Source organism: Bombina bombina, chromosome 6 (assembly GCF_027579735.1).
Source record: "Bombina bombina isolate aBomBom1 chromosome 6, aBomBom1.pri, whole genome shotgun sequence".
Taxonomy (NCBI): domain Eukaryota; kingdom Metazoa; phylum Chordata; class Amphibia; order Anura; family Bombinatoridae; genus Bombina; species Bombina bombina.
In genome coordinates this window covers 1,057,469,499-1,057,492,368 of record NC_069504.1, presented here as the reverse complement: position 1 = coordinate 1,057,492,368, position 22,870 = coordinate 1,057,469,499, and the positions used below count along the sequence as shown (strand labels likewise).

The 22,870-nt window shown below is 36.0% G+C and overlaps 1 protein-coding gene across 7 annotated transcripts in view; it reads left to right on the top strand.

Moving 5' to 3' along the window:
- Positions 1-22,870, top strand: part of ADA2 (adenosine deaminase 2) — a 295,590-nt gene that overhangs the window by 133,932 nt on the left and 138,788 nt on the right. Inside the window, exon 1 of one of the 7 annotated variants that reach the window (XM_053718865.1) lies at positions 2,336-2,407. The exons of 2 other annotated variants lie outside the window; for them this stretch is intronic. Coding sequence is in view for 1 of the 5 variants with exons in the window: in XM_053718859.1 (XP_053574834.1) it covers positions 15,005-15,036 (32 nt within the window). In the remaining 4 variants the exon portion in view is untranslated. Of the gene's footprint in view, positions 1-2,335; positions 2,408-5,391; positions 5,450-7,576; positions 7,615-10,774; positions 10,851-12,771; positions 15,037-22,870 lie in introns of those variants that run through there. 4 more of the 7 variants (XM_053718867.1, XM_053718864.1, XM_053718866.1 and 1 more) reach the window with 4 other exon arrangements.

Sequence of the window (22,870 nt, the reverse complement as noted above, 5' to 3'; positions counted from 1 at the left end):
TTATTGAAAGGAACTTGCCTATACTTCGAGGTGATACAGTACTGAGACAGATTATGGAGGATGGATGTAATTTAATCTATAAACGTAATTTGACCTTGGGCAACATTTTGTCTCCCAGTATGTTGCCTCAACAGGATAGTGGCAGCTCATGGTTAAAAGTCAAGGGAACATACAAGTGTGGTAAAAAAACATGCAAGTCATGTGACCACATGGTTGTTTCAAAGACCTTTTCTTCAACCAAAACGCTGGAGGTTTTTGACACTAGGTGTATCGAGTCAGTATCCAGACCACCTAGGGGAGGTGATTTATTCCATATCCTCTCCAGGCAAGAGATTTACTGGATACATAGGCTCGGTAGCCTGATACCTGAGGGTTTCAATTTGGAATTCGACATTATAAATTACTGGCACAGATAGTATCTGACTTTAACACATTTTTTCTTTGACATTCTAGAATTGGCTAATATCAATATCTATAGCCTTTTCGCTATCCACCTCTCTATGGGCTTGAAGGCACACCTCTAGGTTTAAGAATGACTTTTTTTTTATATATATAAATACATTTTCATTATACATTTAGGTTTAGTGTATGAAGTATCAAATGCTTATCTCAATACCTAGCCATTTGACTTTATGGTTCTCTAGTTCTTATTCATATGCTAATAACAATTTTCTTTATTTTTTGCATATTTGTAGTCATGAACCAGAGTTTGTATTTGGCTATCTATAAATTTGTTTTTGCTTTTAGTATTTGTTGTGATACTTTTACTTTTACTCTGCCTATTATAACTTCCACTTATAGTTATTACCTAGCCGGTTTTCATCAGTTAATATATATTTTTGAAAAAATGAATGTATTTATTTATTAATTTATTTACCTATAGGTGTAATTTTATCGCTAATGCCCATTGTTCACTTATCTATTTATATATATATATATATATATATATATATATATATATATATATATATATATATATATATATATATATATATATATATATATATATATATATATATATCTCCATTGTAATTATACATATATTTATACATCCCTTTTCTCAGACAGTCAAGAGTAACAAGTTGTTTTTAATTTGTGTTTGTTCTATACCACTCCCATTTGGGGAGTGGCCAACAGGTATATAAGGTGTGCTCTTTGAATACCTGTCACTGTCTATGACTACGGCCATACTGGGCCGAAACCGGTCAGACTTTCCTACTTGTCTCTCTTGCTGAGAGTTTTTATCTACATGTTTTATCCTTGAATTACTTCAATAAAGTTTGCCTTTTATACATATGGAATTGGAACTCAAGTGATCTTTTTCTCCACTTGGACGTGCTTTGGATATCTATTTGTTCTTTAATAATACTTCTTGTACTATATCAATATTGATTGTTGGATAAAAATATAAATGTTGGTTCATATAGACAAAAAAGGCTGTATAAAGAAATTGTAGATATATAAGAGAACATCCACATCTTTGTTGTAGGGACAAAAGATTGTGTAAAAGCTGCTTAAATTTATATTGAAACACATTGAAAAAATGAATGTGCACAAGTAAAACTGAAGCAGGTCTTTCTGATCCAATTCAACAGATGACCAACCTCTAAATGCCTGGTGAGAAAAAGCAGGTTTATTCAGCCTAGAAACAGTAAAAAATAGAAACATAATGTCTCTTTAAATATAGATTCAAAACATAGTGCAAGGCTTGTTATGTAAGATGTTTACAGTCTAAGGCAGGGGAGACGAGGAATAAAGGAAGTGAAACCAGACATCCCAAGTCTCCCTGAAGTTCAGGGAATTTCCCTGATTTTAATAGCGTCTCCCTGATGCCAGCAAATGGAGTGCAATCTCCCTGAAACTCCAAGTACTATGATCCAATCATGTGGCCCAAAGGAATGCCTTTAGTTGCTGGGACGTTATAGAACCCTTAAAGCATGCAACAGTAACCAAAAAGTCCCCACTGATGTTAATAAAATAAAACACAAATACTACCTTATTTACTGCGCGTAATTAAACTTTGTATTCTAAAATATTTGAGCATTCAACAAGCGTACGATCACTGGAAAAAAGGTTTGTTGTATGTGGTTGTGCAATAAAGCTACTTTTTTTTTATTTGACTTTAGTGGGAAGCTACTTTAGTGATAAGGCTCTATCTTATTTAGGGTTTCAAGGTGTCCAATATATAACTTGGAGGGGGGTGACGGCGCAGTAGCGGGAGAAGCCACCTCCCTGAAATTAGTTTTTGCAGGTTGGGATGTCTGAAACAGTGAGTTATGTGCAAATGGGTTGGGCAGAAGACAGATTAGTTTCTTTCTGTACATTTAATAGAAACCCCAGCTTACAACCATATCTGACTCTCAGCTTTCATCGCTGAATGGCAAGACTGAGCAATAGTATTCTGCAGGTAACTGCATTACATTCTTTTTTGTTTCTGATCATACAAATTTGAAACAGTTAAGCATTCTTTCATTGTAAAACTTTTTACTTCCATTTACAAGCAACAGTACAACAACATTCTCTAGATTGTTATTCAGGTTTCTTAGATTTCTTCCAATCACTAGTATTACACACTGATATGCCATAGACACACACATATATACACACACATATATACACACATACCCACCCATATATACACACACATATATACACACATACACACCCATATATACAAACACATATATACACACATACACACCCATATATACACACACATATATACATACATACACACCCATATATACACACACATATATACACACATACACACCCATATATACAAACACATATATACACACATACACACCCATATATACACACACATATATACACAAACACACACACATATATACACAAACACACCCATATATACACAAACACACACACACACATACACACATATACACACACACATAAACACACACACACACACACAGACATATATATAAACACATACACACCCATATACACAAACACACACACATATACATACATATACACACAGATAAACATATATATATACACATACACATACATATAAACACATACACACCCATATATACACACCCACATATATACACAAACACACACACACATATACACAAACACACATATACATATATATACACACACCCACATCATGAAAGAAAAAAAATTGGGTTCAGTATCCCTTTAAACTTTTTTGGGACTTTTTGCAAAACAAATCTTTTAAAGGGCTTACAGCTCATCAGCTAGAATGTTATCGTATGCCAACACAGATCTTATAGTGTTTTAATCAATTATGGTTTTCTTATCTGTTCTTGTTATATTATTACAAGAGAACAGACATAAGAGATGATTGGTTTCTTTAGGGATCTGAATATCACAATTCATACTGGAAGTTTCCTTTATTAATTTATTTCCTTGTGATTATTAGTGCATATCACATCAGTTGGGTAATAAACGATCTGTGCTTCACGCTACAGTGCCTTTGTTAAACGTGTAGAAATCTTCATATAGGTATGCTCTGTATTTCTAGAGTTATCTCATACTATTGTATACATTGTACTTGCAAATGCCTCTCATTGTCTCATGTCTCTTGATAAAAAGAACTTAAAAAAATAATAAATAAATAAATAAATTGTATGTCTGAATCATGAAATAAAAACTTGGGGGTGTATGTCTATTTAACCTCTTAACGACACCGGCATTCCCTGTAAGCTGGCAGTTTGTTGAGATTCTAATCGCACATGTAGAAATCTAGCGGTCTTGCTGCTGCCAAATGACAAACACTGTTTTACAGCCCTGGAGACTGCTTGTTAAAGGGACACTAAACACAATTTTTTCTTTCATAATTCAGATAGAACATGCAATTTTAAGCAACTTTCTAATTTACCCCTATTATCATTTTTTCTTTGTTCTCTTGTTATCTTGGTATCTCGTTCTCTTGGTATTTAAAAGGCAGGAATGTGATGCATAGGAGCCGACCCATTTTTGGTTGAGAACCTGGGTTATGCTTACTTTTTGGTGGATAAATATAAAACTTCCGATAAGCAAGCGCTATCCATGGTGCTGAACCTAAAATGGGCTGGCTGCTAAGATTTACATTCCTGCTTTTAAAATAAAGATACCAAGAGAACAAAGAAAAATTGACAATAGGAGTACATTACAAAGTTGTTTAAAATTCCATGCTCTATCTGAATTATGAAAGAAAAAATTTGGGTTCAGTGTCCCTTTAAAGGCGGCATACAGGGTACAAAGCTGTCATTAAGGGGTTAAGCTTTGTAGAGTTGTTTCAGATTCTGATGTATCAGTTGTATACTACAGCAATAGATGGTCAGACTCTGCCCCCGACTGCACCACTGACAGCCCAAGGTCTGCACCTGAAATGATATTAATAATAATATAATAATACTTCTTGTACTATATCAATATTGATTGTTGGATAAAATATAAATGTTGGTTCATATAGACAAAAAAAGGCTGTATAAAGAAATTGTAGATATATAAGAGAACATCTACATCTTTGTTGTAGGAACAAAAGATTGTGTAAAAGCTGCTTAAATATATATTGAAACACATTGAAAAAATGAATTTGCACAAGTAAAACTGAAGCAGGTCTTTCTGATCCAATTCAACAGATGACCAACCTCTAAATGCCTGGTGAGAAAAAGCAGGTTTATTCAGCCTAGAAACAGTAAAAAATAGAAACATAATGTCTCTTTAAATATAGATTCAAAACATAGTGCAAGGCTTCTTATGTAAGATGTTTACAGTCTAAGCAAGGGGAGACGAGGAATAAAGGAAGTGAAACCCATCCCAAGTCTCCCTGAAGTTCAGGGAGTCTCCCTGATTTTAATAGCAGCTCCCTGATGCCAGCAAATAGAGTGCAATCTTCCTGAAACTCCAAGTACTATGATCCCATCATGTGGCCCAAATCCGGAAAAGTGTTTCTTTAAGGAATGCCTTTAGTTGCTGGGATGTTATAGAACCTTCAAAGCATGCATCAGTAACCAAAAAGTCCCCACTGATTTTAATAAAATAAAACACAAATACTACCTTATTTACTGCACATAATTAAACTTTGTATTCTAAAATATTTGAGCATTCAACAAGCGTACGATCACTGGAAAATAGGTTTGTTGTATGTGGTTGTGCAATAAAGCTACTTTTTTTTTTATTTGACTTTAGTGGGAAGCTAATTTAATGATAAGGCTCTATCTTATTTAGGGTTTCAAGGTGTCCAATATATAACTGGGAGGGGGCGGCGCAGTAGCTGGAGAAGCCACCTCCCTGAAATGAGTTTTTGCAGGTTGGGATGTCTGAAACAGTGAGTTATGTGCAAATGGGTTGGGCAGAAGACAGATTAGTTTCTTTCTGTACATTTAATAGAAACCCCAGCTTACAGCCATATCTGACTCTCAGCTGTCATCGCTGAACGGCAAGACTGAGCAATAGTATTCTGCAGGTAACTGCATTACATTCTTTTTTGTTTCTGATCATACAAATTTGAAACAGTTAAGCATTCTTTCATTGTAAAACATTTTACTTCCATTTACAAGCAACAGTACAACAACATTCTCTAGATTGTTATTCAGGTTTCTTAGATTTCTTCCAATCACTAGTATTACACACTGATATGCCATAGACACACACATATATACACACACATATATACACACATACACACCCATATATACACACACATACACACCCATATATACACACACATATATACACACATACACACCCATATATACACACACACATATATACACAAACACACACACACATAAACACACACATATACATATATATAAACACATACACACCCATATATACACACACACATATATACACACACATATATATACACACATACACACCCATATATACACACACATATATACACAAACACACACACATAAACACACACACACACATATACATATATATAAACACATACACACCCATATATAAACAAACACACACACACACATACACACATATACACACACACATATACATATATATAAACACATACACACCCATATATACACACCCATATACACAAACATATACATACATATACACACAGATAAACATATATATATATATATATATATACACATACATATAAACACATACACACCCACATATATACACAAACACACACACATATACACAAACACACATATAATATATACACACACACACCCACATCATGAAAGAAAAAAATTGGGTTCAGTATCTCTTTAAACTTTTTTGGAACTTTTTGCAAAACAAATCTTTTAAAGGGCTTACAGCTCATCAGCTAGAATGTTATCGTATGCCAACACAGATCTTATAGTGTTTTAATCAATTATGGTTTTCTTATCTGTTCTTGTTATATTATTACAAGAGAAGAGACATAAGAGATGATTGGTTTCTTTAGGGATCTGAATATCACAATTCATACTGGAAGTTTCCTTTATTAATTTATTTCCTTGTGATTATTAGTGCATATCACATCAGTTGGGTAATAAACGATCTGTGCTTCACGCTACAGTACCTTTGTTAAACGTGTAGAAATCTTCATATAGGTATGCTCTGTATTTCTAGAGTTATCTCATACTATTGTATACATTGTACTTGCAAATGCCTCTCATTGTCTCATGTCTCTTGATAAAAAGAACTTAAAAAAATAATAAATAAATAAATTGTATGTCTGAATCATGAAATAAAAACTTGGGGGTGTATGTCTATTTAACCTCTTAACGACACCGGCATTCCCTGTAAGCTGGCAGTTTGTTGCGCTTCTAATCGCACATGCAGAAATATAGCGGTCTTGCTGCTGCCAAATGACAAACACTGTTTTACAGCCCTGGAGACTGCTTGTTAAAGGGACACTAAACACAATTTTTTTCTTTCATGATTCAGATAGAGCATGCAATTTTAAGCAACTTTCTAATTTACCCCTATTATCATTTTTTCTTTGTTCTCTTGTTATCTTGGTATCTCGTTCTCTTGGTATTTAAAAGGCAGGAATGTGATGCATAGGAGCCGACCCATTTTTGGTTGAGAACCTGGGTTATGCTTACTTTTTGGTGGATAAATATAAAACTTCCAATAAGCAAGCGCTATCCATGGTGCTGAACCTAAAATGGGCTGGCTGCTAAGATTTACATTCCTGCTTTTAAAATAAAGATACCAAGAGAACAAAGAAAAATTGACAATAGGAGTACATTAGAAAGTTGCTTAAAATTCCATGCTCTATCTGAATTATGAAAGAAAAAAATTTGGTTCAGTGTCCCTTTAAAGGCAGCATACAGGGTACAAAGCTGTCATTAAGGGGTTAAGCTTTGTAGAGTTATTTCAGATTCTGGTGTATCAGTTGTATACTACAGCAATAGATGGTCAGACTCTGCCCCCGACTGCACCACTGACAGCCCAAGGTCTGCACCTGAAATGATATTAATAATAATATAATAATACTTCTTGTACTATATCAATATTGATTGTTGGATAAAAATATAAATGTTGGTTCATATAGACAAAAAAAGGCTGTATAAAGAAATTGTAGATATATAAGAGAACATCTAAATCTTTGTTGTAGGAACAAAAGATTGTGTAAAAGCTGCTTAAAGGGCCACTGTAAGTAAATATTTTCTATGCCTGTTACTAACTAACTACCCCAAATACGCTTTTTGTCAATAGCATTTCATTAACATATCTCTACCGTATATCAGAAATCTTGTCTGCAAATTTAATTGTTTTCCAAACCCACTCCGTGGGTATCCTTTGCTCTGTACCAATCCATTTACAATACCTAGGTTTCAAAATGGCGCTTTAAACACAAAGTTATTGGTTTAAGTATTTTGAACACTCAGTGCTGAAAATAGTGGGCAGGATAACGTGACATCATCAGCGAATAAAAGTTATAACTTTTAGAACGTTATGAAACTTCGTTTTGGAGAAAATATAGGTCAGTAGGTTTTAATTAATGTTTATTATCTTTTTTTTTTTTTTTTTTTTTGAAACAATTTTTTATTGAAGTCGTAGTCAAATACAATATATAAAGGTATACCCAAAACATTTACAAATAGATGTATACATAGTGCTATTGGCAAAGTAATATATTCAGATATTTCAGGTGTAGCTATAAAATGTGGGTTATCATATAAAGAGACTTCAGTTTTATCATAGAGTATCTTAACAGTAACAAAAGCAAAAATGAACCTCTCCCAGCTAAATAAATGAAAGATTAAAGTATTTACTCATATAAGAATAGGGCTAGGGAGGGGATGGCTCTAAAGTTTTATGGGGAAGGGGGATGCAGCGGGCGAGAGCCGCTCAATATAAAATAGGAGGGGGAAAGGGGGAGGGGAAGGAGGGCGGGGCCAGGTAGCATGTGAAATTGAGAAATATACTAAAGATTTAGGGCTTGTAAGTACTCTATTTAACAGAATTAAAACAATATTATTTAGTAACATCTAAGTAGTGTATGTTTTGTCTAGAAACGAACAGACCAGTTTCTCTGTCACCATGCATGCCCCTAGGTATTATATACATGTCTCAGACCAAGCTCATTAAATCAACTATTATGCTGAGCCGTGCCTTCCCAGTGAACACGTCCCAGCAGCGTTTACAATATCCAAAAGTGAGGTTATAAATCACGCTGTTGTAGGTAGAGGGAATGTTAGGGCAAATAATTCAGTGAGCTAGGTTACACCCCCACTGTGATAAGCTTGTTACTATATACAAACTATACCAATATACTAAAGACACTGCATGAGACATGTTGCTGTATACAATCCGTACTGGCGACCTAGAGGGCACTACATAAAACTGGTTACTACATACACGCTATACCTATACACTGGAGCAGTATAAAGAAGTTATCATAAAAATTGATAATTATTGTAGCCTATGTAGTATTTATTTGGCCTGAACAATTTACCCGAATGCTTTAATAGAGTGAAGCATTTACCCAAAAATATTATAACCTATATATATACACTACTCCAGGTATATAGGGGGCTACACTGAGAAACAGAAAGCTGGTGTAGAGAGTGTTGTCTATCTCATAAAATCACAGGAAGCTATGTGAGAATATATATTTGAGAGAGCGATCTCATTAAACTAACTATAAACCAATTGAGTGCACTATACAGCCCTCAAAATATACCAAGAAAGGAAAACATTTAACATGAAAAAAAAATAAAAAGGAACAGGTAAGTGTTACAATAACAAATAAAAACCATGTCACATAGTAAATGTTCTCAGAGGGATAGACTCGGTTGATGTCATCAAACTGTTAGGATTTCACCTACGGCCAAGTCTCCAGAGTAATAAACAACAAGTCCCTGCTATAGCTACAAAAGGTGTTAAAGATTGAGGGAAAGCAACCAATGGTCTTAACAGCAGAAATGGCCATTGGGCTGGACGGTATAATACCAGATACAAACCAACGTTAAATTATGTAAGCGTGCATGGATATAAGACTGTTTATCAAAATCAGAAGAGAGGCGATCACTGAAAGTTTGGAGCAGCCTATCAAGTCAAACAGAGCTATTTAGATATAAATGCACAATGTGTATATTCACAGTCTGGGTCACATATGAAATATTGTAAGCGCTATTCTTCCACCAAGCCACTTAGCAGGAAATAGGTAGCTGTAGGTATACTAAACATAAGCAATATGTTCACTAAAGTTAGCATGGTAGAGCCTTAGATTTTAATATAATAATTAATGAGGGTATCCTATAACAATAGTGTGTGGTAATATATGACCTAGGATATAAACCTAAAACCAAGAGTAAATAACAAAACCCACAGATATAGAGTGTGTCTTAAGGGTAGTTGGATGCAGAGAATAATCAAATACCTTAATTAGTAGTACTATATCAACATAAAATACTTTATCTGTAGGAGAGAGTGTAAAAGGGCGACCTGATAAGCTTAAGAAAATAAAGCTGGGTACTTAGGGTAATGGCAAAGTCGTGTAAAAGTCTATGAGAAGAAAGACAAATCAGTAAGAGTCTTAGCTGAAATCAAATCAATTCACTAGCAGAAGACAAACACCTCTGATGAGAGTTCGTGAAGCGTTCTTTCAAACTGAGTTGCGTGATCTAAATGTTCTAAGTCTCTGAAGTGGAGGAACTGCAAGTAAACTTAGTCCATAAGCTGTGATGCCATATGTAGAGCGGACTGTCTGAGGCCGTAAGAGAGGACTAACTGCTTCTCCGACTCCTGTGTTCCGGTTAGATATTGAACAGCCCCCAGGGTCCCACAACTGCAACCATGGGTAAATCTGCTGACTGGGGGTTTTGATATAAGCCGGTAGGGACTGCTGCACGTCGTGTGACCACAAGCAGGGTTCGTCTTTTAGCGGTCTGCTCAGTGGGATGTCCGTATTCAAGGGAAGGCACCTGGTGGTAACATGGTTTGCCTTGTCAGCAGAAGTGGAGGACGAGGTTTGTAGGTCGTTTGTTTGGCGTTGAAAACACATTGAAAAAATGAATGTGCACAACTGCACAAGTAAAACTGAAGCAGGTCTTTCTGATCCAATTCAATAGATGACCAACCTCTAAATGCCTTGTGAGAAAAAGCAGGTTTATTCAGCCTAGAAACAGTAAAACATAGAAACATAATGTCTCTTTAAATATAGATTCAATACATAGTGCAAGGCTTGTTATGTAAGATGTTTACAGTCTAAGCCAGGGGAGACGAGGAATAAAGGAAGTGAAACAGTGAGTTATGTGCAAATGGGTTGGGCAGAAGACAGATTAGTTTCTTTCTGCACATTTAATAGAAACCCCAGCTTACAACCATATCTGACTCTCAGCTTTCATCGCTGAACGGCAAGACTGAGCAATAGTATTCTGCAGGTAACTGCATTACATTCTTTTTTGTTTCTGATCATACAAATTTGAAACAGTTAAAATTTTAAGCATTCTTTCATTGTAAAACGTTTTACTTCCATTTACAAGCAACAGTACAACAACATTCTTCTTCTTATTTTATTATTTATTTTTCTTATCTGTTCTTGTTATATTATTACAAGAGAAGAGACATAAGAGATGATTGGTTTCTTTAGGGATCTGAATATCACAATTCATACTGGAACTTTCCTTTATTAATTTATTTCCTTGTGATTATTAGTGCATATCACATCAGTTGGGTAATAAACGATCTGTGCTTCACGCTACAGTACCTTTGTTAAACGTGTAGAAATCTTCATATAGGTATGCTCTGTATTTCTAGAGTTATCTCATACTATTGTATACATTGTACTTGCAAATGCCTCTCATTGTCTCATGTCTCTTGATAAAAAGAACTTAAAAAAATAATAAATAAATAAATTGTATGTCTGAATCATGAAATAAAAACTTGGGGGTGTATGTCTATTTAACATCTTAACGACACCGGCATACCCTGTAAGCTGGCAGTTTGTTGCGCTTCTAATCGCACATGCAGAAATATAGCGGTCTTGCTGCTGCCAAATGACAAACACTGTTTTACAGCCCTGGAGACTGCTTGTTAAAGGGACAGGGGGGGGGCTGGCAGCATTAGGCCTGGGGGGCAAATACAGTCAAGTGGCTCATTGCACCAACAAATCAGCTCACAGCCACAGGACCCACAGCACGCCACAGCCAGCAGGACCCACCACAGGACGCATAGCCAGCAGGACCCACCAGGAATAACCTTTACTGAAGCCAACTGGGATTAGATAGTGCATGATCACTTCCAATTCTTGGAATTAGAAAAAAAAAACTTTGTTTTCAAACTGTAATTGCAGAAAATGGTGCAAAATAATGAAAGTTTATTGCAAAGTTGTTTTACTAGACTTTATTTAAAATGTTGTATTCTCAAAGTGTTTACATTCCTTAAAAAATGTGGTCTGGTGGTGGAATGTGTCAGCCATGGGGATTTTTTCCAGGGGTTAAAGGAAAGCTTTTGAGCAGTTTTTTTCTGCAATGACTTTAAACCACTGATTTTTTTTTAAATGTTTTTTTTTTAGCACATTCATTGCCTCTTTAAAAATATGGTGACCATGTAGGCTGGTAGAATTGTAGGTGTGTAACAACTAAATAAGAAAACATCTATAATTTCTTCTAAACTAAATAAGCTACAGTTAGAGCGATCACACATTACCTATTATTTTTCATGCTGCATGGAGTGTGTGCAGCCCTCATGTACACCTAAAGCCATGTTGCTTTCCTATTTAAATCTCTCTCTCTCTCTCTCTCTCTCTCTCTCTCTCTCTCTCTCTCTCTCTCTCTCTCTCTCTCTCTCTCTCTCTCTCTCTCTCTCTCTCTCTCTCTCTCTCTCTATATATATATATATATATATTACATATAGTAAACAAGAGTCCTTTAGTTTAATCTTAATACACTGATTTGCTTTGTTTTCTTGGTATCCTTTATTATTATTATTTGTAGAGCGTCAACTATTCTGCAGCCCTATAAGCATAGGTATAATAATCATTTTTCAGAGACAAATGGGTAAGGGGCCCTACCAAGAGTTGAACTGTTGCAATTAAGCTCTCATGAAGGTGATCTATAAAGCAGTTGGGCTTGTGTGCTTATGTGCTTGTTCAGGCGCAGCAATGCACTACTGGGAGATAGCGGCTGATTGGTGGCTGTATATATGCTTCTTGTCATTGTCTCACCTAATGTGTTTGTTTAGCTCCCAGTAGAGAAATGCTGCCCCTTCAAGAAAAGATACCAAGAAAATGAAGCAAATTTGATAAAAAAAACTGTAAGTCAACTGGAATAATTTTTTAAAACTGTTTTCTCTATCTGAATCATGAAAAAAACCATTGGGTTTCATGTCCCTTAAAGTTACAGATTAAAGGGAAGTGAAACCCAAACATTTTCTTTCATGATTCAGATAGATTGTACATTTTTAAACAACTTTCCAATTTACTTCTCTAATCAATTTTGCTTTAATTGCTTGGTATCTTTTATTGAAGAAGCAGCAATGCACTCCTGGGAGAAAGCTGAACACATTTATAAGCCAATTAAAATGGGCATGCAAGTTCATCCACCAATCAGCAGCTAGCTACAAGCTCCTGTGCCTATCTAGATATGCTTTTCAACAAATCATTTCAAAGGAATAAAGCAAATTAGAAAATAGAAGTAAATTGTAAAGTTGTTTAAAATTGTATGCTCTGGGTTCCGGGGGAGGAGACTGAATGCAGGACAGGCTCTGAGCAAGCTCTCTCTAGAGACTCCCACAACAGCCATTTGGCGGTAATTCGCGCTGAAACCCTTGTCCTGGGAGGCTATTATCTGGAAGAAAACTGGATACCGGTTCCATATTGGTGCAGGTACATCGCACCATATTGCTTTGGCCCTTATAGCCTGTACTGAGCTGGGCATCTCTTAAACATTACGGAGAAATTGAAGTCTATCGGCTTACCCCTACCCCTCCCACCGATGCTGCGTGAGGTGGTAGAGGGGACGCTGTTACAGAAGGCTGATCTTTTTAAACTAAGAGGAGCGCGGACACGGAGCGCACAGCCACCTGGACATAATTCTAAGGTGACTGACGGTGTCAGACCGTAAAGATTGCGGATACAGAGTGCACAGCCATTTGAATACATTCCTCAGGCTACGTAACGGCTTAAACACAGCCTCCTATAATTTTTAAGCTCTAATGGATTCGCTTGCTCCCTAAACCGAAGTAATACCGCTTGAATTTGGCTATCAGTCCCCACCCCTCCCACCGGTGCTGCGTGAAGGAGTGGAGGAGACCCTGACCTTACAGGGGAGGCTACCACTTAGTTCTGGAGAAGGAACAGCCAGCGCACCACATTTTTCTATACACCGGTGCTGCTGGTGAAAGTGCGGCTGATATCCTAGCTAGAGCTGGAGAGGAAAACAAATACAAACAACAATCCAGCTTAGGAAGAAAAGGAGCAGGAAATTGGATGCCTGGTTATAACTATTGCACAGAGCTGCGTGGTAAAAGGTACACTTTACTTTAATGGAATAGTGTCTCAAAAGTTGGGAAAAAGCAACCATACAAAGAAGCTATTGTGAAATATAATTATTTTTCCACGGGGAACTAACCTCAAAAGTCTTACAAAAAAGTGTTTGCACAACATTAGCGTGAAGTATACATAAGCCACCTTTTAAAGTGAGAGACATTCCAAGATTAAATCTTTCACAAACACCAGGAAAAAGGCAGCAGAAAAAGAGGAAATTACACGCTGCACACTAACTGCATGTGCTAATAACTTTGTCCAAATGCTTTGAACTGCTTGCTTATCCCTCTCTTGCTTATTTTTTTGCTTTGATTACTTTTCAATTCTTTTGGCATAAAGATAAAGGAAAGAAAGCTACAAAAATATATGTATATGTTTTTTTCATGTTTATTAATGATATAAATTAACCCTTGGCCTCCTACTATGCAAAGTTCTGTAAATATAAGTATCTCAGGTCTCAGGGAAGGTATTGCATAAAGTTTAAACTGCTAAATAATACCCTAATTGTATAAGCCATAAGAAACACTGGCAAGTTGATTACAAAGTATAAACAGACACATAGTAACTCAATGTTAAGGGGAATAAGAAACATTGTGTTATCTTGGTTAGTTGCAAACTGCATGTGTTACTAATCTTTCTAAATGTTAATCATCTGCTGTGATTTTCCTCTCCTGTTTTCTATGCTTATTAACACTGACAAACAGTTTATGGCTTGTTAACTATTGCCTGAAAAACAAAATTTGTTGGTCCTAGGAGGATTAATATAAAAGAGGGAAGCGAGAAGGAAAGGAAGGGAAAAAGAAGAAGAAGAAAAAAGAGATATATAAAAAGGTGTTTAGTGTTTAAAAGGTGCAGAGAAAATTAAACACTGTGCTTTGTAGGTAAAATAACACTTTTTGCTAAAAATGCCTAATTATTATCCTTGCCTTAATAGATGCAAATATTAATCATTTGTTATAACACTGATATCAGTTTTGTCTTTTGGGTAGCTGAGGTTCATTCGTGTTCCCTCTTGCAGGAAATAGGAAAACTGCTGTTTGGCATCTACACATGGTTTTGTCATTCTTTTATGGTTGTTTCAGGTAATTAACCCCTTCCAAACATATATTAAATTAAACTGAAAGAAGGTTTGAGACCCAAATTCTGATAAACAGAACACTAACATGTTTAATGTTTTGTTTTTTTCCGGTATCTTTATTGATTCCAGCAACAGCAAGAACATAAAAAGTAAATACATGTCAGGTTGTATTTCATTATGCCATGCAAGGCCATCATACATATAGGAAAACAGAAATACAGAAAATGACAATAGTAAATAATATCAAGCAAACATAAAAAAAACAAGTGAATACTAATACCTGACTTTTTAGAATCTAGTCAATTATATCGCTGGAAATTTTATAAATATTTAAACCACTAATGAGGTGGGGGAAAGAGAAAAGAAAACAAAAAAAAAAAAAAAAAAAAAAAGAGAAGGGAAAAGAAAAAAAAAAATAAAGAAAAAAATTCTCTATACTATACACTTTCTCTCTCTCTCGCCCGTCCACCCACCCCCCACCTCCCCTGCTTGCCCCGCCTCTTCTCTTTCTTTACTTATTATTTCACAATTACTATTTCATAATGTTATCTCCCGGGGACCCGCTATCCATGTTGACGGGAATACTTCTAATATAACCAATTCCAAAAAGGCTATAGAATTTAAGAAGGGTTGTAAAATACGTCTTTGAATCTGTAATGGGTAAGAAATAATTAATGGAGACCAATCCAGAAGAAAGGCCCTGACCTTACGTTCAGCTGTAAATTTAGTATGAAAGGATTCAAATAAAATTTGGAACTGGATTTCTTTCAAGAACCCTGTGATTCTAGGAGCTGTATGATCTTTCCAGCCTTTAGTGATTAACTGTCTCGCAATTATAATAATTGTGTTAAATATCTTTATCGGCCTCTTAGGGCGTAACTCAGCATTAGTTAGAAAAACTACCTCATCAGCCGTGAATGGTGCCATATCTCTATAGATTTTACTATACCAGAATCTTATCTTTTGCCAATATTGTTGAATCTTTGGACAAGACCAAAACATATGGAGAATATCCGCCCTATCCAAAGAGCATCTTGGGCAAGCATAATTCTGAGAAGGATAGAATCTAACCATTTTATCTGGGGAAAGATAATAATTATTGACTAGTTTTAGATGCGCTTCTTTCCATGATGTGGAAACTTGCAATTTTTCTAACTCTGTGAAGCTTCGCTCAATCCTGTTCTCCTCTAATTCTGGCAAATATTTCTTCCAGAAGTTATATAGATTATCTACACATAATTCACCCTGTCTAGCCAAAAGGATATCATAGATCAGTGATATCGAAGACTGACCCAGAGAGAATTGCCGGATAATATTTTTAATGTCTATCCAATCCCTTAGAAATTCCAAATTCCATTTTTGTGTGAATATGTAATGCCTTAGTTGAAAATAGGCAAATAAATTCGAACAATGTAGATTAAACCTTTGAAATAATAATTCTGAGGGTAATAACTGGTTATCATCAAATAACTGATAAACATAAATCAGTCCAGCTTCGGCCCATAGTCTAAACACTCTCTGATTTATGCCCGGAGTAAATTCAGGGTTACCTACTATAGGGAGATATTCCGAAAAGAATGGGGGGATTTTTAATATTCGGCAAATTTTTTGCCAAGCTATAATAATATTTTTAAAGGAAATTAGTTTACTAAGATTTGAGGGTAACTTTGGTACCGGGCAATGAAGAACCGCTTTCAATGAGAAAGGGGAGATGAGGAACGATTCTAGCTCTGTTGTCACGAACTTATCTACCCCTGTGATCCAATCGAAGGCCAGTTTGACTAAGCTAGCCAAATTGTAAAGCCTAAAGTCTGGTAAGGCCAGGCCTGCTCTAGAACGTTTCTGCATCAGTTTACTAAGACTAATCCTTGGCTTCTTATTACCCCATATAAATTTAGATACCCAAGACTGTACATTACCAATATCTTTATTGGTCATAAATAACGGGAGATTCTGGAACAGATATAGAACTCTAGGAAAGATAATAGATTTAATCAGATTAATTCTAGCAGTCAATGAGATGGGAAGCGAGGCCCAGTTTTCAAGATCGTTTTTAATTTTTTGTAATATCGGAGGGAAATTTAACTTATACCAAGTTGTTGGGTTTCTATGAAAGATAATACCTAGATATCGAAAGAACTCAACCACTTTAAAGGGGTGATCTTTCCAGTTGGATCCTTTCTTATCTACCCAGAGGAGTTCACTCTTATCGAAATTTATTTTATAACCTGAGAAGGAGGAAAATTTTTTAAATAATTGTAACAATATGGGGATGGAATATTGCGCCTTGTCCAAGAATATTAACAAATCATCCGCATATAAGAGAGTATTTAAACTAAAGGAACCGAGTTGAACCCCTAATAGCCTATCCCGCAATAAGATAGCAAAAGGCTCTAAAGCTAAATTGAAGAGTAAAGGGGAGAGGGGACACCCTTGTCTTGTCCCTCTTTTAAGTGAAATATATGGAGAGGAATGGCCATTGATGCAGAGAAATGAAATCGGGTTTTTATATAAATTCCTGACGAATTCCAGGAACTGTTTCTTGAATCCGAATCGTTCCAATGCTGTAAATAAATAGTTCCAGTTCACTGCATCAAAGGCCTTCTCAGCATCTACTGTTAAAATAGCTGCTTCAGAAATCTTTTTATATTGTTCGTTCTTGGGATCTAAATTCCATGCATAATCTAGAAATGTAGTCACTTGGCGAATATTCTTAAGCGAATTCCTATCCCTCATAAATCCAGTTTGATCTGGATGGATAATCCCATCTAATACCTTGGCCAGCCTAATCGAAATAATAGCAGTCAGCAATTTATAATCAGCATTGAGTACTGATATAGGCCTATATGACCCTGGATCTTCCGGGTCCTTACCTTTCTTTAGGATCAGAGATATACGGGCAGCCGAAAAATAATTAGACATAGAGTTACCGGCAGAAAAATAGTAATTAAACAAGTTCACTAATGATAATTTTACTTCTTCCTTCAGAATTTTATAAAATTCTATCGGTATAGCATCCGGTCCTGGTGATTTATTAAGATTAGCTGATTGTATAGCCTCAAGAACTTCCTCCTCTGAGATAGGTCTGTTGAGCTCTGATAAATTCTCCTCCGAAATATTGGGGAGATTGACACTCGCCCAGAAATTTAATGCGTTGTCCGCATTAACCTGAGTTTCTGCGTAAAGCCGCTGGAATACGTTAAAAAATGTCTGACTAATATCCTCTGTATTAGTATATTTTATATTCCCCCTTTTAATAGTCGAGATAATATTCTTACTTTTTCTCACCATAGCTACTTTAGCCAGAAATTTCGCTGAGGCCCCATAGTGACCTCTGAATTGATCATTTATTTTCAATTCATCTTCCTGTGACCTTTGTTTGAAGAAGATATCTCTTTCCCTTTTCAATTTGCAATATCTATCCCAGTTATCTCTTGTCTGATCGACATAAAATTTCCTAAGCGCGTTTCTAACTTGTGCTGTTAACTGTAATTCTTGCTCCAGCTTTTTCTTCTTCCAGGTGGATAAGTAAAGCTTAATTTCCCCCTTTAATACAGCTTTCGCTGCTTCCCAGAATACCTCTGGTTTACTAAATTGTCCTATATTGAAGGTAACATAATCCTTCCACTTCTGTTTTAACCAGTTGCTGAACTTAGGACTATCCATCAAAAATCGGGGAAAAAAAAAAGACGTATTCTGGGCCTTAGGGGGGGAGATGGCCACCAAAGTGAAAGAGATTACCGCATGATCAGAGATAACAATATCATAGATATTTGCTTCTGATCTACATAAGGCAAGTGGTTTAGAAATTAAGAACATATCAATCCTCGAGAATGTCATGTGGGAATTAGACTCACATGAAAAACTACGGATTTCTGGATTTTTAAATCTCCATATATCAATTAATTTTAATTCATGACAAAAAGACTTAAAATATTTTGCTACTTTGTTATTTTCACGAAGGTTTTTTGAGGACAATCTATCTAAAATGGGGCATAGCGTCATATTAAAATCCCCCCTAAAACTAAATTAGCTGCTGAAAGCAGAAATAATTTACTTCTAATATTTTCCCAGAAAGTAGGCGAAAAAGAATTGGGACCATATATATTACAGATAATAAAATTACACCTATTAATCTGAATATGTAGTATCAGGTATCTTCCCTCTGGGTCAACCTCCTTCTTCACAATATTATACTCTAGATTTTTATGAAACAAAATGGCTACCCCTGATTTTCTTTTAACTCCTGGAGCTGCAATACATTCCCCTACCCATTTACACTTTAATTTCATAGCTTCTGCCAGATTCAAATGTGTTTCCTGTAACAACACAATATCGGGTTTAAACTTCAACAGATGTTTAATAATCAATTTGCGTTTTCTAGGCAACGTAATGCCCCCTACATTCCAAGAAAGGATATTGATCCTAACTGCCATTAGATATATTAAAAATATAGGTGCACTGATAAGCTATTTTTAAGCTGTGATCTAAATTAACATAACCCCAGAGGTGGGAGGGGGAAGAGAGGGGCGAGAGGACCGGCGAGAGAGAGGGAAAAGAAGAGAAGGAAAAGAAAAAAAAAAAAAAAAAAAGAAGAAAAAAAAAAAAAAAAAAAAGAAAAAAAAAAAAGGGGGAAAAAGGGGAAACCCTACGTAATAAAAAGAAAGCTGCCCATCCTATACCTGTGAAATATTCAATTTTAAAATAATAAGTGCTCAACAACAATATAAATTCTTTTTTCCATTTAACACTGTCCATGTGCACTGCAATCCTCAAGGACATATCTATAATCATCATAGTAAGTACAACAAAAGAAGAAAAGAGGAAACACACAAAAAAATCAGCGCTTACCCAGACACATAGCGCTTCTATCTTACTTAACATAATTTCAATTTTAAAATAGTAAGTGCTCAACAACAATATAGATTCTTTCTTCCATTTAACGGTATCAGTGTGCCCCGCAGATATCAAAAACATATCTATAATCCTCACAGTAAGCACAAAACAATAAAAAAAAAGAAAAATGCACCAAAAATCAGCGCGTACCCAGACACATAACACATCCATCTTACTTGGCATGAATTCCCCTATCTAAACCTGAGTTAATTTCCCTAATATATTATAGGGTACTAATAAATTCGTGGGCCTCTTGGGGATTATTAAGGATTCGTCTAACCCCATTTTCTTCTAACATAATCTTTGCGGGGTACACAACCCAGGCTTTAAATCCTTTATCAATAATCTTAGTACAAAGCGGAATCATCTGTTTTCTTTTGGTAGATGTTTCTATTGAAAAATCTTGAAACATTAATAGCTTGTTTTTTTCAAATACAAATTCGCCCATCTTTCTATATGCTTTTAACAGATTAACTTTGTCCTGGAATCTGAGCAACTTAAAAATGCACATTCTGCTTCTATCGCCCCTAACCATATTTGTTCTACTATATCCGACCCTATGAGCTCTTTCTACCTCTAAGGGTAGTTGTTGTTCAGAGAAACCTAAAGCTTTGGGTAATAATAAAGAAGTAACCTTTATAAGATCTTCATACTCAGGGGACTCAGGAAGACCAATGATTCTTATATTATTCCGTCTGGAGCGATCCTCAAGATCCTCCAGACGGAATTGTAGACCAGTAATCTTGCCATCATAATCTTGGATTACTTTATCTTGGACATTAACCCGGTCCTCTAAGTCAGAGATCCTATTTTCCGCCTCTAATATCCTTGAAGCGAATTGCTTGACCTCATTTGATAGAGAGATAATATCTGTTGAAATACTGCTGAGCTCCTTCTTAATAATATCAAATTGTGGGGTAAAAACATCGGTTAATTGAGATACTAAACTACCAATGTCCATATGGGATATAGCCCCCTCTGAAACGGGGTCCAATGAGGTATCCGCACTCCTAACCTTTCTATCCTTGCCTTTGGGTGGCATTATGGGGGAACTCTGTTTCGTGTGTATAATATATCTTTCCATATATTCTGTGAATACTGATAGTGAATGTGAAAAGCAATAAAATAAAAGAAAATGTGAAAAAAAGTGAACAAATCCAAAAGGGACTGGGGTCCCTAATAAGAGTGAGAAAAAAAAAAAAATGTAAGTTAAGCTTCAGGTTCGAGTGTATGTGTGTGTTTTGTTTTTTTTTCCTTTTTTTTTTTTTTTTTCTCTTTTTTTTTTTTATTATAAGCGTGAGTGTGTATTTAAACTATAGACTATGAGTGTATATTCATAAGAGTTAGTGTAGTTACGGCCTAATATCTCACCCAATTTACAATTATGAAAACCGGACACCTGTAAAAATCAGCAATTAATCAATAAAGGCCATATGCCTTAAACATTCATAATTTAACCAGGATATCTTTGGTGTTATAGTGAATCAATTCTCAAAAGCAATTAATGAACTTATACTAACAGGAAAGCAATTGCATATACCCATCTATATCAGCATGAAAAAAAATAAAAAAGAGAAAGAAAAAAAAAGGGTCAATATATTTAACTAAATTTTAGCCATTAATTAACCATCCATATCCCTCTCTCTCTTCTCTCCTAAAGAGGGAGACTGTTAAACAGCAAATAGATACACCATTCTTGAGGAATATTCCACTTGAAAAAAAAAAAAAAGCCAGATTGCCCAGGCCTAGTCTCTTGGCTCTCTATAAGCCTGCAGGTAGAGTAGAAATAACCTGGATAATGAGAAACACCATTTTCAAAGTGCTCAGGAACCGCTGTACTGTTGCGTCTTGTATCTTAAGGTAAAGTTCAGCTTTATGAACTCATTGTGGCAATTTTAAGTACCATCAGTTGTGATCAGTCCTGTTATACTTTGGAACTTTGCTGTAAGAGGTACTCCTAATTCTTCTTTTAGAGAACACTTCAGGCTCTTGTTACCCCCAAACCATCAGCAGGGAGATAGATAAGTAGAAGAAGGGGGGCGGGAAGATAGTTCACAACATAGGGGAAATGACACTTCTCCCTAATTTATGTCAATTCAGTCCCTCAAATGGGTCGCTTAGCCTCATCCACCTCCTGTGGATCTTCAGCTCATAGGAGCCAAAATATCCCATATGTACACGCTATGTACACGCTATGCCTGTAAACCAGGTGTGCCTTATTAGGTATAAAGAAGCATTTGGCAGTCCGCTTTGAAAAACCTTGTAAGGGTAAAGCCGGGGTTCCTTCCTGCTATCGGGCAGTCAGGCCAAACAGATATGCAGCTGTGACGCTCTTCACCGCGAGGAGGGCGCGCTCCCTACAGATCTCTCTGCAGGTAGACTACCCCCTCCTACAAGCGGCTACTCCAGTCAGCAAGGCCAATCACTTCACGGGTAATATCTCGCTTACCCGACTTTACTGTCCTTTTCCTTCGGTCTGCCGGTTTTTCTCTGCGGCGGTTGCGGTATCCACCGCCAGGCTTTTCCGCCAGTAAAGGGCTTCCACTGCTCAGACGTAGACAGCGTCTGTAAAACTTGCAACCGGTCCCAGGGATTCCGGATAGCGCAAGCAACTTTTAGCTGGGGGAGATTTCCTAGCTCCCTTCTCTAGAGCGCCGTGAGCCGTGCAGCGTGTCTAACGGCTCCGCCTCCACCGGAAGTCCCATGTTTAATGTTATACTTCTACTTTTTTCCAACTAATCAAAATATTCTTATCTATTGGCAAAAAGTATAAAGACACTTCCTTGATTCAATTATTGTTAGGACAAATTGACTTATTTAGACATTTATAGTGGCTTTAGACTGTGAGGGTACTCTACACATTCTATATCTATCTACTACACAATATATTTTTACTCATTGCATGAGATGAGGCTGCACAAGTCTAAGTGTAATCAGTAAAT